Genomic DNA, 17,338 nt, shown 5'->3' with positions numbered 1-17,338 from the left:
TGGTTAAATCGTGTGACACGCGAAAACGGTACAAACCCGTTTTTTCATTAAATTTATTGTTGTAATATCGTGTTGCTATTCTAAGGCACACTAGACAAATTGCCAACGTTTATATTTTTTAAACTTCCAGAGTTGGTATAAATAACAATTTTTTTTTCGTGGAAAATATCATATCCATTCTAAATCATATTTTACCTATTTTTTATTTTTATTCTTTTCAAACGTAGCGTAGTAGTACAATTCGTTAACAATAATGTACAATTCTACCAATTCATATTCCAGTAGCTTGAAAATAAATTTGTCTGACATAAATATATAATATATATATATATGTATAATGAATAAAAATGACTTATTCATTATATGAATAATGTTAACAAATACATTGTATTAATACAATAACATACATTTTAAATCTGTTCATAGAATTAACATTTTAAATGAACCCCTAAAAATACGTCTTGATTTGTTTGAAGAGAATCTGGTTTTGATTTTGAAAATTCTATGTTAAGATATATTTTACAGACATTGATCATTGAAATTGGAACGACATAAACATTTGTAACACTGACATAGATAAAACTGAAAGATAATACTTCTGTCAAAACCATAATTTGGACCTTTGAAATCACTATAATAGTGTAATAAATAATTTAAGTATAAATGACTGGAGGACATGAATTTATGGTACTAGTTATTTTTGACGTTGCATTTTTGAAATTATATTGACTTTGATCATATTATATCAGCATAAAAACTGCAATATCATTAAATAACGTCAATAAAACCATATTGTTTTTGGATAGTGAATAAATAACATTTGAAACTAATAGGAAAAGTATAATATCCTGCGCATAAAATTGTACATAAATCGAAAAATATTTGTATCGAGTCGTTTTGAATCTTAAGCTAATTGCTGGTATGGTTTATTATTTTAATTTCGCTATAAGTTAATAATATAATATAATATTAAAGCAAAATGGAAATACTATCTGTATGTATAAAATTATATTAGAACAAAATGGTTATGATTCGATATCTTTAAAAAAATAATATTAAACGAGTTTAGACAATATATTGTTATTGCGTCATATTATTTTTTCTGGAATACTCCATTCGGAAAATGCGAAATAGGTAGGTACTGGCGCGAACACGGTCCGTAAAACAATAATATGACGCGTGGGCGCTTAGGAATAATAATAATAATAATAAACCGACGCGGTTTAAATCTAATTTCGACTTTATACGTAGAAACCTTTTGTTTTCCTCCGTTACGCCTCTTTATTCCGCCACACGCCAAAATCGTTTACTTTTTCCAATAATATTATAACAACGGTGGCAGCAGTCTTGGCGGAGAAGCATTGGGTTGTCAGAGTTGCAAAAAAAAAAAAATCAACGGATATCGCTGTGGACAGGTGTAGATTAGAAATACGTGTTCGGGCGGTTTCCTAGCCGGGGCGCGCTCAGCCGGGCCCGGTTTCGAATTGACGTTTTGATGGATTAGAGTCCGGTGGCCCCGAGACCTCTCCCGAAAGTGAACCCGTGTGGCGGACTTATGAGGGGGTGTACACTGTACATACACGAATGTTGGAGTCAGACTGGTCAGCCGGATTTAAACACACACACACACACACACACACACACACATACAATATATACAGGGTACAACAATCAATACGCGTGGGCGGATGTATGTATATATGTATATAATATAGTATATATATATATATTAGGACCAGGGGAGTTAAACCAAACGATCGTTATACGCCATCGCCTCTTGCCTCTTCCAACCTCGACACGACCCTCGTCTCACCCCCAAACACCCTGCACTATCATTTCTCTCTCTTAAATCGACGTTACGGCGTGTGCGAGCGGATAGAGCAGCCCCGCGTAGTCAATTTTTTCTCCGTTTGATACGGTTGAATTATGTTTCGTACGTGGTGAGCCGCGAACGGCCCGAGACCCGAGTTTATAACGACTATAGGACGGCGGCGCAGGCAAGATTTCACATATAATACGTGAGTGTGTGTGTGTGTGGTTCAAAAATATAGTCGTGTGGTTACGATGATCTCTCTCTCTCTCTCTCTTTATTTTCCCTTCACATATATCTACTTTTACGTATACAATACTTATATATATATATATAATATATATACGTTTTACGTACGAGATATAATAACGGTTATAACCATGTATATATATATATAGACCTGGCCGAAACTACTACGTTTTGCTTTCAACTCATCGACTGCGCTGCGGTGGATTATTGTTATCGCGTGACGTGTACAATGTGCTGGAAATCAAACGTCGTACACCACGGGCCGGTCTATTATATTATAATGTATAATATTTAGTCTGTCAATGTTCGACGTCCCCCGGAATGAACTTGAGAAAAAAAGGGTCAAAACCCGTCAAAGTATAAACTTACGTGCAGTGATAACAATAACTCGGCCAAACGCAGTTGGCTTGAATCGTATTACTAGCGGCTGTGTGTCCGTATCCATTAGCCAGATTTATAGATATAGCTAGGTATGCAGCGATAATATTTATTATAATACCTAAATCTATTGAAAGTATCTGGAGTAAACTAATAGATAGTAAAAGCTTATGGGTAGAAATGGATCATGGATTATTTTAAATTTGTAAATTTGTAAATTTAAAATTTGTTTAGTAATTGTACGAGACTAAATTTCGTTTGTAATTTTTTTTTAAATATTTCATGTTTTTTAATACATATTTTGACTTTTTTATTACTTAAAAATTCGCGCTCTAGTGATAAATTATTTAAAATTTACATTAAAAATTTGATTATTGTTATCATTATTATTATTATTTTTAATTTTATTATTTAATTTCATTAACATTTTTTTTTTAAATTAAATTTAAATTTTGATCTTTTATCATTATTTTATTTACAACTTAGTAGGTTTTAAACTAAACTTAACTTTCAATCTTTTATTATGATGAAGTACATTTCTATTTAAAATTTATGTTTTTGCTATGTATTAAAAATGAAAAAAATGAAAAACATATACTTAAAATAAACAAAAAATAAAATAATGGAAAAACATGAAAAATATCTAAAAACAAAATAAAAAATAAATACATTTAAAAGTAAAAAAAGAAAAAACTAATAAAATATTCATTTATAAAAATAATCAAAAAAATTATAAAAACAAAACAATTTACTATGTATGAATAATATAAAAGTATAAAATAAAATGAATAAAATAATATGATATAATAATCAAAAAATATATATTTATATAAAAATACATCTGAAAAACTATCATGATGCGCTTGATAATTTAAATAATTTAAATCTAGTATTTTTCGTTCATTAAAAAAATTTGGAGTATATACATTCATCATCTTCAAATTACAATCATTGAATTTCATAATTATGCAATAAGTACAATAAATTTTTGAAAATTTTAGTATCGTACTATTATTATTTTTAAATCATTGTCGATCGCGTTGTTCTTGCTGTGTCAATTTACGTACATAATCTAATATATTTATATTATATTAATAACTTTTTGACTACCTATTAATCATTGTAACAGTAAACGACTTGATAGAGAAATTGTGGTTATAATAATTAGTGCTCTATTTATATAATAAGTGGATTAGGCTTTATCGAAAGTGTCGAAGCTAAATATTAATAAAGCACCTCAAGTCAAAATATTTTTTTCCAATATGGAAATTATACTACTCACGCTATACCCTTTAGTTTGATATTGATTGAGTGTTAACCATTATCACACATGTAACCTCCCAACAAAATATTATGCTCCGAGGCAACTGTCAGTTTAGTTAACCCTTGCGGTAGCTACGCCACTGCTTAACGGAGATACTACAATAAAAAAAACGCGCTATGTGTAATACCTCATGCTTTTAAACGTCATCTAATATTCAAATGTTGTTGTCTTATAAGCTAAGGTGGTGAGGAAACTTACACACTTGTTTAATAAATCGATTACTATGTATAATATATATATATATTATATATGTTCAGTGTTTACGTTAACCTAAACGTCATGCTATCTGCAACGCACTCTTTAATCATTAAGCTATATATATTATATACATATATAAAATAATATAAGAACTTATCATGCAAGTGTTAAATGTATTCTAGGAATAGAGTGATTTTTTAACATGCTTGCCCAATAATTATTTACGACGTTTAAAAACTGTTATCGATTATATGCTTAATGATGGAGAAATAGTTATTATACGGGTGAATACCTATTGTCGTAAAAATTTAAACTTAAAACGGTCATAAAAAATAGTATGAATTTCCGGTAGAAATTGTTTTTTTAATTAAGGTTGCAATACATAAAAAGAATTATGGATTTCATCTTCAAGCATTTTTACCCATTCATATTTTTTTTTATCGATATTTATAAAAATAAACTAAAAATAGTCCAAAATATTTTAAAAATTATATCATTCATAGAAAATAATAATATAAAATCTTAATTAAAATTTTAAGTATACCTACCGCCGTTATTTTTTAAAAATTATAATAAAATAAAGAAATAAATTTTCTCAAAAACTGATTTATTGTAAAAATAATCATTTTTTCTTCATTATTTTTTCTCGATTATTTAGAAAAGTACTGAGAACGTTGATTACCCTAAATCCAAAGTATTTTTACTACCCCAATAGATGATGACAAATAGAAAAAAAAATACACACATCATTGTAAAATCAATACGTTCATCGTTTTGCTCAGAATATAAACTTATTGAAGAAAAGATACATTTTAAACAAAATATTTATCAGTATTGAAAAAAAGCTTAATTTGAATTCGTAATTTTTTTGATTACAATTGTTATTGTTTTTTCACATGCAATTCATAATTATTATAGTAATACAATATTTAATATTTATAAAATGATAAATTTGTCTAGTAATAAATGTCTATATTTTACTTAAATATAAATAAATAACATAAAAGCATAATTACTTTTCATATTGAAATTTAGATAATATTATACTGTATTTCTATATTATATGATACATTTTTATTTATGATTATGAATTGCTAATTAAATTTTACTTAGTAGATTAACTATTATCAAACAATTTTTTTAATTTTTTATTAAAGTTAATATTAATATTATGCTAGCCAGCAATACTATGAATATAGTATTGTCATTTATTACATTTATTTATATACTTAAATACTTTGAATGCTATAGTTATATAATAACACGTTGCTTCAGTTACTTAAGGTGTCCAGTTGTTATTATTAAAAGGAAATGATAAATCATTATATCAAAAAAAAAAATAAAAAATAAAAAAACTTATGATAATGCACAGATTAATTAATTACACAAATATAAGTAAATATAATTTGACCGATGGTTCAAAAATATTAGACCATATTATTATTTTCAATATAAAATAAATATTAAACATATTTCATGCAATCAATGACGGATATAAATTGCTGTGGCTACTATTATTACAATTTAAATCCAATTACTAATCTGTTAGTATATCTGTTAGATTAGATGGTATTCGTGGTATTAGCTGGAATATGTTTTTATTACTCTAAAAAATAATGGTGAATTTTTAATAACTATATACATGCACAATGCATATATTATAATACTATTATTATTGAACAATAAAATTATCACGTCTGAGCACAGAGTAATGATAATATGCGTCTGAGACATTTTATCGTTCACTTCAGAATCTAAAAATTGAACATGACGTGTATATCGTGTTTAATGTTTATTATATGATTGTAAGTTAGTGGGTGGTTAAAAGGGTGCTATAATTAATTTGGTGGCACGTGATTATTGCTCTCGTGCATATTTAATATATTATTATACTTTTGTGTGTATAACACTCGGAATAACACTAATTATAAATACAAAATTAATAGTGTCATTTACACATTCCATACTATATAATACACTTCTTACAACCAAACCCAAGTCGATTTTTAAATGTAAAATATAACATCGCTGGTCAAATATTCGTGTTAAACAAAAATAATTATTATAGTATGTTAAATATTGACGGAAAAATTTATGTATAGTTAAAATGTACATAAAACGTATTTGAATCATGAGAATTATATTTATATTTATTATTCATTCTTAATATTTATATACATTATATATATATATTTAATTTTGTGAAAACATAATATTGTTCACATTTTATGTAAGCTAAAAAACCAACCAGACAATTAGTTTTGATGTAAATAGTACGACTATGTTATTGGTAGATCACTTTAATGAATGCATTCAATTTTAAGTAAAAGATAAATCATTTTAAGCATTGAAGTTGAATGAAGAAGGCTAATGAATCAGTATAGGCTATTTTTTAGGTTGATTTGTATTTTATCAATAATTACCTATGTGTTATTCTTATTTTATGAATTCGGTTGACTGAACTAATTTTTGCCACATATATCATACACAACTTATTAGTTAGTATTTAATGTTATTTTGGTGTGAATAAGTTTATATCTTTCACGGTATAAATAAAATTAATAGTATAATATTTCTAATTTATATAGTTCATATTATTTGAATTATAAAAAATCGTTGGAGGAAAAGTCGTAATTTTACATTTGAATATATAATTTGGTTAGAAATTATTATTATTTTTTTTATTACCAAAAAAAATTGTACGCGAGTGATTGTAATAGGTATTAGAAATTGTAACATGGAATTTTGTATTTAATTTTTAGCTATTGATCGGTATATAAAAACGTTATAGACATAAAATGAGAAAAAAATTGTAAAATGTTTATAAATAATTTGTAAAGAGGTGTTTAGAAAATGTTATTATAAATATTTTATGAACATTTCAGGTCTATACATAGATAATTATATATAATTATTTTTTTCCAAATTACAACTAATAAACAAAATAGATTTTGTCGAAAACTGACGTTTCTTAAATGTTCTCATTTCTTATTGTTTTAAGACATAATATGACATTATTATATTGAATTTTAAATTATTAATAAAAGTACGATTTTTCAATTTTCAATCCTAATGTATCAATTAGATCAGTGACTCTTAAACTGTTATCTGTGGCCCTCTGGACGTCCGCAACACTATCATGTTGGGGGTTTGTGGGGTCTCTATTGGGGTTTCCAGCTAGGAAATATAACGTAAGATATTTTGAAAAAAAAAAAAATTATTTGAAAGAAAGTTAGTAAGACGGGGGTGGGTCCGAAATTTCTAAAAGTCTTTCGTTTAGTGTCTTTGTTTTATAAACGGTTAAGAATCGCGTTGAATTAGATCAAATTTGATACCAGAAACCATTCTCAATGTTGAATACCTACCTACTAAAGCAAAATGTTCCTACTCTAAAAAGTGTTGTTAGATGTATAAAAATACTAAAACCACTAAAACCAATACAATCTTTAGAATCTAAAATTTAATACCAAAAGTGACTTTTTATTTCTAGCTACTATAAAGTACTGTAAATATATACATTTTGAATTACTTTATAAAATAGAGCATTGGTAGACAATAGATAACTAAGTGGAATTATATAATTTTTTGCTTTAGTATACGACATAATAATAATATAATGTATTACTATATATATGTGCGTTTGGTATAAAAAAAGTCAAAATCAAAACGCGTGGTTGTTAATGTGTTTTTTAAAAAATGAATATTATAATATTATTTATTATTCAAATTTTACAAGATAAAAAATATTAAAATTAGCTTCTTGTGTGTGAATTATCATGTATAGAGTATAGATATATAAAATATTGTTAAACGCCTAATGGCGTCGCTAAAAGGACGAGAAAATAAAATAAAAGCCATCGTACGGAATTCGCGTGCTTAATGTATCTTAGGGTCATTAGACACCGCGCGTGCCAAACACCGAAAATGCCACAACGTACTAAATAAGTGCATGTAGTTATATCCATTAAAGAGCGAGAGAGTTCATTTCCCTCAGTTTTCTCTGCCACTGACGTAGTTAATACTATAATTTTTTCCTTGTCCTTTATATAATAATAATAACAATAATAATATAATGGTGATGATGATGACGATAACAACACACTATTAAGAAATAACGACATTAACGACCTATCACCAATTATGAAGTAGACACTTATTATACGATATACGTATACCATGGAAAATGAGTTCAGACCCATGAATTGCATTTATTGATTAATATTTCATATTTGAAATATTTTTCTAAAAATTATTTGTTAATTTCATCTATATTTCATAATATCAACACAGTTTAATTACATGTTAATATGTACAATACTGTATTCAGTAGTTAAAATCTTTAATAAGATATCCATGGGCATTGGATGTATTTAAAAATTACACATTTTCGTTACAATGTCCGGTAATAATAGTTATGAACAATATTATTATTGATATTGACCATTATTTATGATGTTGTTCAACACAGTAATGTATCACTATTGCCTATACTTCTCGCCATTCAACACATTATGTTAAAAAAAATAAATCCTGGTAGTGTACGAAGAGCGGGTGTTGGAAACTCGTTTTGCTTCATTCATCTCGGCGCAGGATAATGGTGAATTATTAATATACATTTGAAAGCAATGATAAATCATCGCATTTGAAAACGATTTTGAGCCGAGCACGGTTTACTATAATGTTTTTAGTACGTGATTAAATTGTTAAGTTTTTCATAAAAAGAAAATGGTTAAAATGATTTAAAATTATTTCACGTCTCGTACAATATTTGTTGATACTGATTTTTCGAGGAGGGGATAAGGTTTCATTTAAATGTAATGAATATAGGGAATTTCAAATATTGTATATTATCATATAGCTGTTTAGATGTGCGCATAATGGCCGGTTATCCAAACCTAATATTAATACTTGTCTCAAGAGGTTAAAACCCATATAACCATTTACCCTGTTTATTAATACTTCACTGGGCTGGTCCGTGAGCTGGACGATGATCATTCTATTATGCTCGTTGCTTCGAATACTACTAGAACTCGGAGTTTGTAACGTCTTGACCTCTGCCTTGTTTTAAATATTCAATATTATTGGCACGAAACGTCATAGTAGCATCCCTAAATCAATTCGAGAGCTCGGAAATAACCTAAAATCCCGCAGATTACGTTGGATATTTATAGTTAAGTCGAGAAATTTCGTTCGGCCCAGATCTGTTCACTGTTGTACGGGTCTTCTCGGTCCATTTATTCCTGAGTATTATTAATATATTTTAACACATACGAGGCTTACATAAAGCTGAGAGAAATAACATGCGTCTTAAAACATTAAACACTCGAATTGTCACGTATAAACCGATGCAAATTATATAATATATATATATTATTCTAAACCATTGAGCTTTTGACGCTTTTAATTTCACCGTCAGCATGTGTGCAGTGTCCAAAGGCTTTCCGAATGCCGAGCACGTTGGCCGCCGACCCGTGTACAAAAGCAGTTCTTCATCCGTACTGTCCCGTCCAGCAGACGTTTTCAAAGGATCCTTTGTGCGAATACACACAACACTCTTACCCATCAACCACGGCGTAACCCCGTAATGGCAGAATATATGTGTATAGTATACGCCTTGTTATGTCGAGGAGAACCGGCGATGACGGGTGAATATTATTATTATTATTATTATCACTATATACATAATAGGAACGCTTTAAAGTTTGCGGTATACATTTTTTCCTGTCTTTTTTTGGATCTCGCTCGTCTTTTTTTATATATGTTATCTGACGTATAAGTATATAATATTTATTATTTATATAATATAATTCTATTTGGTTGTTCGCTCTCAAACAAAATTCTTCCACAGCGTATTAAACTGCCTGTGCAAAATCTTCCTTTTAGAAAGCAAGTTCGGCGTGCACCGCACAACTTTTTTTTGTGTATAAAAAAAAAATTGTGTTTAAGTAAAGGGAAAATAAGTGTTTTTACATATCTCGTTCAAATTTTATTTTTAGAAGAAAAATTCTTTTAAAGTAATTATTACTCTCTGCGCGCAATTTTTTGAACAACGTTTATAAATGATACCGTCCGTAAACAATAATAATAAATATTAAATAATGGACATCGCGTGTTGCTTCTTGAATGTTCGTATAAATAACGTCAAATAATTACTTCATCAAATATATATTATTATCTTCAGTGTATACAACAAAATGTTTATAATATAACGTGGTTTGTTGTTATAATATGATGTATTGTACTTATAGATATATAATAAAATAAAATGCATTTTAACGTATTAAATAAAATGGCAAAATGAAATTCACTGTACTTATACAATTTTATAAACGACGAGCTAAATATGATTCTTTTGTAGTTAGAACTATACCTTACCTAATAATATTATTGCGATCATAATGTCGCAAAAATAAACAATAATACGTATATTGAGTTAATAAAATAATGATACGCAACAATATACCTACTATAATTGTTCTCAAAGAGTTATTTTTCGACGAGATTTTATTATAACATTAATTTACGTCAGTATATATACCACTCGTACAGACACAATCATCTTTTGTGCCCTGGATGTTTAAAACGTAATTGCATTAAAGACGCTGTAAACTTTTTCCTATTTACGAGGACATTGGGTGAAATTAACTTCTTTTAGTAATTTATCGTGAATATACGACTGAAACACCGTTTATTATGTTTTTTGAAGACAGCTATAAATGGTTTTTATATTCTCAACTTAGGTATTTAATTAAAACGTGATCACTGATCGCTGTAAGTGCATATGATTGTTAAAACGTTTAGGTAGACGTGGGTAGAACAATAATTTAATTTAGAAAATTTATGTATACCTACAGTATACGTCTATATACGAATAAATAATTTATCGGTGTTTTTTTATGAAAGTACATATTCCACTATAGAATAATGACTTTTTAATAAGATTAAAGTTGTAATTTTATTTATTACCTACTATTTTGAATGCATTAATTTATTTTTATTGAAGAATTATAAGTTCTACGGTATCCCTGTAAATCTAGATCAATATACACTTGGTTTGAAGTAGTAATGTTGCAATGACTATATATATATTATATAGAATAGAATATTATATTGCAACATAAACATATTATGTTACTACGAATTACTATAATACGCGGAAATTCAATATGTACTTAGCTATACTTAGTTTTCCCAAATATTATTCAAAGTACATTCTTTAATCATAGTTCACAAAATATACTAACCATGTTTAAAGGTAATTATAAAAATGCAATAAAGAACGTATTAATATGTGGATTCGTTAGAATTGTAAACTTAAGATGTAAATTAGAATTTTTCAGTGAAAAAATTTTTTATTGATTTTTTTTATCAATTTTTATTCCGATTTATATCTCTTTTTTTTCTGACGCAACAAAAAACGCATTGGTCGGACATGCAGGTCTGAGATATTTTGTAATAATTATCAAAGAAATAGTGCAAGTGCTGTATTAATATAATGATACTATTATATTGTGAGTGTGAATATTTGTAGTGTCGGTTAATGAAAAGTGCTCAGTCAAATAATGTTTAATAAATAACGATAAATTGATCTGAATAATGAATGTAAAGGTATGTAAATGAATTTGGCCGCAAAAAGAATGTGCTTAATTTATTATAAGGGCACGCGTGGCGGCAGTATTTATACAGCGTGTTGCGCATAACGTGTAGGGTGTCGGCGGCAGCCGCCAAGTAACGGTCGACGCTATACGTATATATTCTGACCCACACACATAAATGTAAATATTGAACTATGGAAAATTGTATTCGGTTAAAAACATGCAAATTCTAAAGCAACACTATCTTTCAATCCTTGGCCACCAGTTCGATTAAATGTTGTCATCAAAATATCGGTACCGGGTATAGTACACGTTGAACGTACATCGTTTGATAAATCTGTTCATAGGTACTGCAGGAAAATGTAGTAGTAGTACAACTATTTTTAGTTAACTCGACTTATTTTTAGATTCTTAAAGTTATAAAATATAACACCGGTAGGAAAATTAAGGAAAATTAATATTTTTGTATTTACCATTGCACCATTTACTATTGTAGATCTGATGTTCATATTTATTTATTTTCCAATTGTTGTTTCTTAGTAAGAAGTTCTAAAAATATCTGTTCACAAAAAAACACAAAAAACCTTCGTTATATTGTAAACGCATATTATTATGGTAATTTTAACATAATTGTAATACAATATAGTTACCATATCAAAGAAATGAAAGCAATATGTCTGGTCATTAAAAAAAAAAAAAAAATTGTGTATGTAATTTTATTTGGTTGAAATTTTAATATATAATAAATTATTAACTAAAAATGCTTTTATTGACTTAAATAAACATTCTGTATCGGTACATATAAATATCTGTCGTGTAGCATTAATAGCACTAATTTTTCTTAATATAAAAGTGTCTTTTTTGTTTCAAATCAAAATACTTAATCAACATTATGTTCCTTCGTATGGATAATGGTAATATAAAATGTATTAGTGGTCAAAATGTCTGTTGCAACTGATTCTGTAATTCTCTCGTATTACTAATTTATTGATTTTAGAGTTCCTCTAAGTTGACACACTCAAAAGCTTCATTTTTAATTCCTATTTAATACGGTTTAATGATACAATTTTAAACAAACCAATTCGTAGATTAATGCTATCAGTTATTTTGGACTCCTCATCTTCATTTCCTAAAGTTTTGCGAATCACTGTTTATAAGTTATCAATATTTTCAAACACGTGTAAAAATTATATTGAATTAAAATCCTCACTGTTTCTTATTATTAGAAAAAGAATTTGGGTTTTTTTTTAGCACTATTTTAAAAAGAGAAGAATATATTTTCACAACTTACTCTCTAGAAAATACTATTTTTTATTTTTTTTGAGCACCCAGACAGGCAGGTGAATGTTAATCTACTTACACTAAGTAAAGCTCGTACTGAGAGTAGAACACTGTTGTGAAAATCCCAGGTGGTCATCCATTAGAAATGTAGTAATGTTCGGCACTCAGCTTAACTCGGGTACCTATACAACAGTATATACACAAACACACATACACTCACATTCATATGTACACAAACATAGTCATGTAATCCGGTCACATTTAATACTAATGTGCTCTCGAAACGGACTGACAACCACTGCGGCGTAAAAATGAATAATACAAAAATACGACATTAAAATATGTGATAGGTACTATTATTATGTACGTTTTCTAGATGATTTTATAATGAAAATTTATAGTTGATATTATATTATACATCGTAAATTTTCATTGTTATCTAAATTAAATCAAAGTTTAACACGATAATAGGATTTTGCAAGCATCATATTATTGAGACTATATTCCGTTTATATTATTAGGTATAACGTTTAAATGAAATACTATTTAATTCAAAATATAGCCATGTAAATTTTGATTTTATCTGTTTACAGTTAGTTTGGAATTCATAATACATTTAAAAACATATTATGATTAAATAGTTATAGCACAGTTTATTGATGAATAAAAAAACATTACACATCGGAATAAAGAATCTTGTTCTATTTACTTACTTGGAATGATGAAAAAAGTAGTATAGATATTTTCTTAGTCGATTACTTACTTTATTAAGTATTTGCATTTTGCACTTTTTTACGATCTTGAGATTTTTATGAACAAGTTAGATGAGTGATAATAATACGTTATAAACATTTTATACGTACATTATATTATTCTGATTGTATAACAGATACCAGCATTCGGAGAAACAACGATTTTGTTTTAAAACTTATTTGACTTTCAAAATATTATATTTTTGCGTGAAACTTGAATATATTTTATTATTTATGCATGTTTTTTGAATTTAAAAAAAAAAATAGTTTTTTAAGGACTTGTTAAGGTACTTAGAGTAACAAAGATAAAATATGTATTTGATTTTGACTGATTTATGTTTTATAAAGGAATTTGAGTTATTTTGATTAATATTTATTCAGTATTTAAATAAGATATTGTAGATTATAGTACCTTTATAGAATTGTTCTTATTTAAATGAAAAACCCCGCACTACAAGCTATCGCGTCCTAGCAGTTAAAAATATAAAAATATTTATATATATATAAAAAAAATAAATAAATAATCAAATAAAAACTTTATCCTAAAGAAATCTTTTAAAACCTTAAACCTAATCTAGACTATTGTGTGATCATTGTATGAATATATTATTTTAACTGGTGAAGGGCGTAAGATAATGACAAATAAAGCATCTTAACTAAACATTTTCATCCTATGAATAAATGCTTAGTAAATTAAATGTCCTCCGTCCTCAATTTTATTCTTGTAAATTAATATTCTGACCATTTTAATGCTTTAAAAGGTGCTATATACTGAAATTATCTTAATTCTCAACAATATAATATAATACTAATTTTTAACAAATTATTGTTTTTTGAAAAAATATTAGTTTTTGATGTATATTTTTATTTTCTATAAAGATAATATTATATTATAACCGTCGTTTAAATATAGATAATTAAATATATTTACTAACGAGTTACGGCTGTATACTATATAATGCATGCATATAAAGTAAACATCATACATTATACACTCAGCTTTGTTTGTCCGTAATTTGTTGTGTAAAGTTATTTTTTCATTTTTTCATTTTTTTTTTTTTTTTTTTAGCGAATAATTTAACACTAATATAACATCAAAGTAAAAATTTCTTTTAAAGTTTGCTAGATACCTATAATAGATATACTGCACTTATCTATATTAATATCCCATAGTATACGTACACATTAGTTTTATCTACAATTAATATTTGGTACGTATGTTATTTTCATCCTTGGTAATAATTCAATTAATATGCATAAATGTCCGTAAGATTTAAGTAATTATGGTATTACATTACTATAAGTACTTAAATAATAAGTGCGTAATAAATACATTTTATATTATAGGGATAGAAAACTAAATGAGAGGCTAGTCCAAGGTTCATTTTAATTACATTTAACATCATTTAATATTAAAATAATTACTCGAGTACCACGCTGTTGTCCTTAACCCTTGTCAGCGTATGTTTGGGGCGAAAATCTACCTCGTAAGGTAGCTCTAAATGCAATTTATTTCAGTGGTTCTAAAACTGTTTGATTGTGGGAAATTTTAGCTGTTATTAAAAGTAATAATAATAAAACTTTAAAAAACCCACAAATGTTATATTTATATAACTATTATATTCATCACTTCATTATTTAATTTATTTCCAATGGCCACTACATCGTTTATAATGCTAAAAATCTGGTTTTTTTTCTAGATTTATATCGCGTGTGCATATACGTTTACAGTTGTTCATATTATGTGACTTGGTTTTCTCGTGGATAGTTTTTTTTTTATAAATATTTCAATTTCTGCGTTTTGAAAGTATATGCACCACATACGAATAGATAGATTGACAGTATACTTTTTGAGCGCGAACTTTTTCGAGTAGTTATTTGAAATGCTTGTCATGCTTCATATACTTATATTGTATAATTTATGTATGTTTTCAAGACTTCAATATTTTAAATAAATGATTTGCCGTACAAAAAGTTGTATGGGGAAACGCTGCAGGGGAATATTTTTTTATGCCATAAAATTCATAAGTACCTATACTAATCCGTAATCAGAGACCACGCCCTTTCTTAAAGGTTAACAATATAATATAATACGAGTATAATATAATATTATTATAGGCACATATAGCACAACATGATGCATACACGGGATTACGATGATGATATGATTCGGTTAGTCGTACAATCGATGTGTACGCGATTACGCATATAATCATGACGTCCGACATGAAACTACAATGTAACGTTATATCAGAAGAATATATAGTAGAGCATATACGAGTAATTTATTGTAATATATAATAATATGGCATTATGTGTGCGAGAATGTTTATTATTATTGTATAATATGAATACCAAATGACTTTGTATATGCAATTTGTTGAACTAACAAGACGATAACATATGATATATATATATATAATATATATACATAAAAGTATAACGAACCAAAGTCTATTTATTTCACAAAAAGACTTCAAAGTGAAATCAGAAAAAAACATAATTATATAGTTTAGATCCTATACATGTTTATTATGGCTTCTGCAATACATCGCAGTAAATTCATTAACCAAATATTGTATATCTCGTCTTTTGTAACTAAACATTATATTATACATTATTTATGATATTGAGATATTACTATATGAAAAAAACATAAATAAGTAATATTACTAACTGTAATATTATAGGTACATAGTATACAATTTTAGGGATTAGAGATCACATATATAATGACTTGGTTTGACGGTAAATGTATTCTTATAAATTATAATGATATAATAAGTTACAAGTGAAACAAAAATTTCCATTATTCCAATATTAAAACATGTCTGCATATTGTAATATTACCTTCACTACCACAACGTTAGTTTCTTTAGAACGGTGGCTAAATTCCACAATGGGAATGTCTTTTACAAAGAAATTTAGGTTGATACGGCAAGTATTCATTATAATTTTAAAAATAACTAAAATTATTTTACCAGAATATTATTCTATGAAAAATTAAAGAAATATAAACTTATGAAACAAGAAATTTTGTTTTTTTTTTGTAAAATTACTTTAATGGATTTTGAGAAATTAGTTTTGAAGTTATTACAATGCTAAAGTTTTATAATTATTAATCAATAATAATAATATTTTACTTATACATTAAATCATATTTTTAACAATAACAATATGTACCTATTTTGATATTAGTGTAAACAATTTAATACATTTTCGTTATACTTCAAAATTATAGTGAAACAATTAAATATTTGTGGATAATATTTATACCTACAAATGTTTGGTCAATGATTACGTCTTATCATATTTTAATTATAATATTGTTACTCACACATTTATCTCGATAGCGTACTGCATTTTGAGTGTATGTTTCAATAATCTGTTTTAATTTAATCGCACTAATGACCATTTAAGTTAAAGCGGAGAATCAATAATAAAATATAACCTTCAAGTTCAAACAATAAAAGTCACTTTTTGTTCACTATTAAATCTCAAAGTAAATTTTACGAATTTACATATATATTGTGTAAATGATTGTAACATAGATTTATTATAATGATAAAAAATCTTTTAATCAGGCGTAGTAACCACGTTTTCACGTTTGTAGGTACAATTATACCAAATAAACCGTTATTGAGTTATGATGCTATTCAAATATAGTTCCAACAATCCTTTAGTACATAAATTTAAGGAAAATAATACTGAAAATTAGTACCTTGATTAAAAAATACAATAAAAAGAAAAA

The 17,338-nt window shown here is 26.9% G+C and overlaps 1 protein-coding gene across 2 annotated transcripts in view; it reads left to right on the top strand.

The window, feature by feature from the left end:
- Window positions 1–17,338, top strand: part of LOC126551409 (uncharacterized) — a 43,857-nt gene that overhangs the window by 17,011 nt on the left and 9,508 nt on the right. Inside the window, exon 1 of one of the 2 annotated variants that reach the window (XM_050204581.1) lies at window positions 9,298–9,604. The exons of the other annotated variant lie outside the window; for it this stretch is intronic. Within the exon in view, the coding sequence (XP_050060538.1) occupies window positions 9,544–9,604 (61 nt within the window). The 5' untranslated portion in view covers window positions 9,298–9,543. Of the gene's footprint in view, window positions 1–9,297; window positions 9,605–17,338 lie in introns of those variants that run through there. 2 annotated transcript variants of the gene reach the window in all.

The sequence above is a fragment of the Aphis gossypii genome, chromosome 3 (genome assembly GCF_020184175.1).
Source record: "Aphis gossypii isolate Hap1 chromosome 3, ASM2018417v2, whole genome shotgun sequence".
Lineage (NCBI taxonomy): Eukaryota > Metazoa > Arthropoda > Insecta > Hemiptera > Aphididae > Aphis > Aphis gossypii.
The sequence above is the reverse complement of the archived record's forward strand: the minus strand, read 5'-3'. Positions and strand labels throughout refer to the sequence as shown.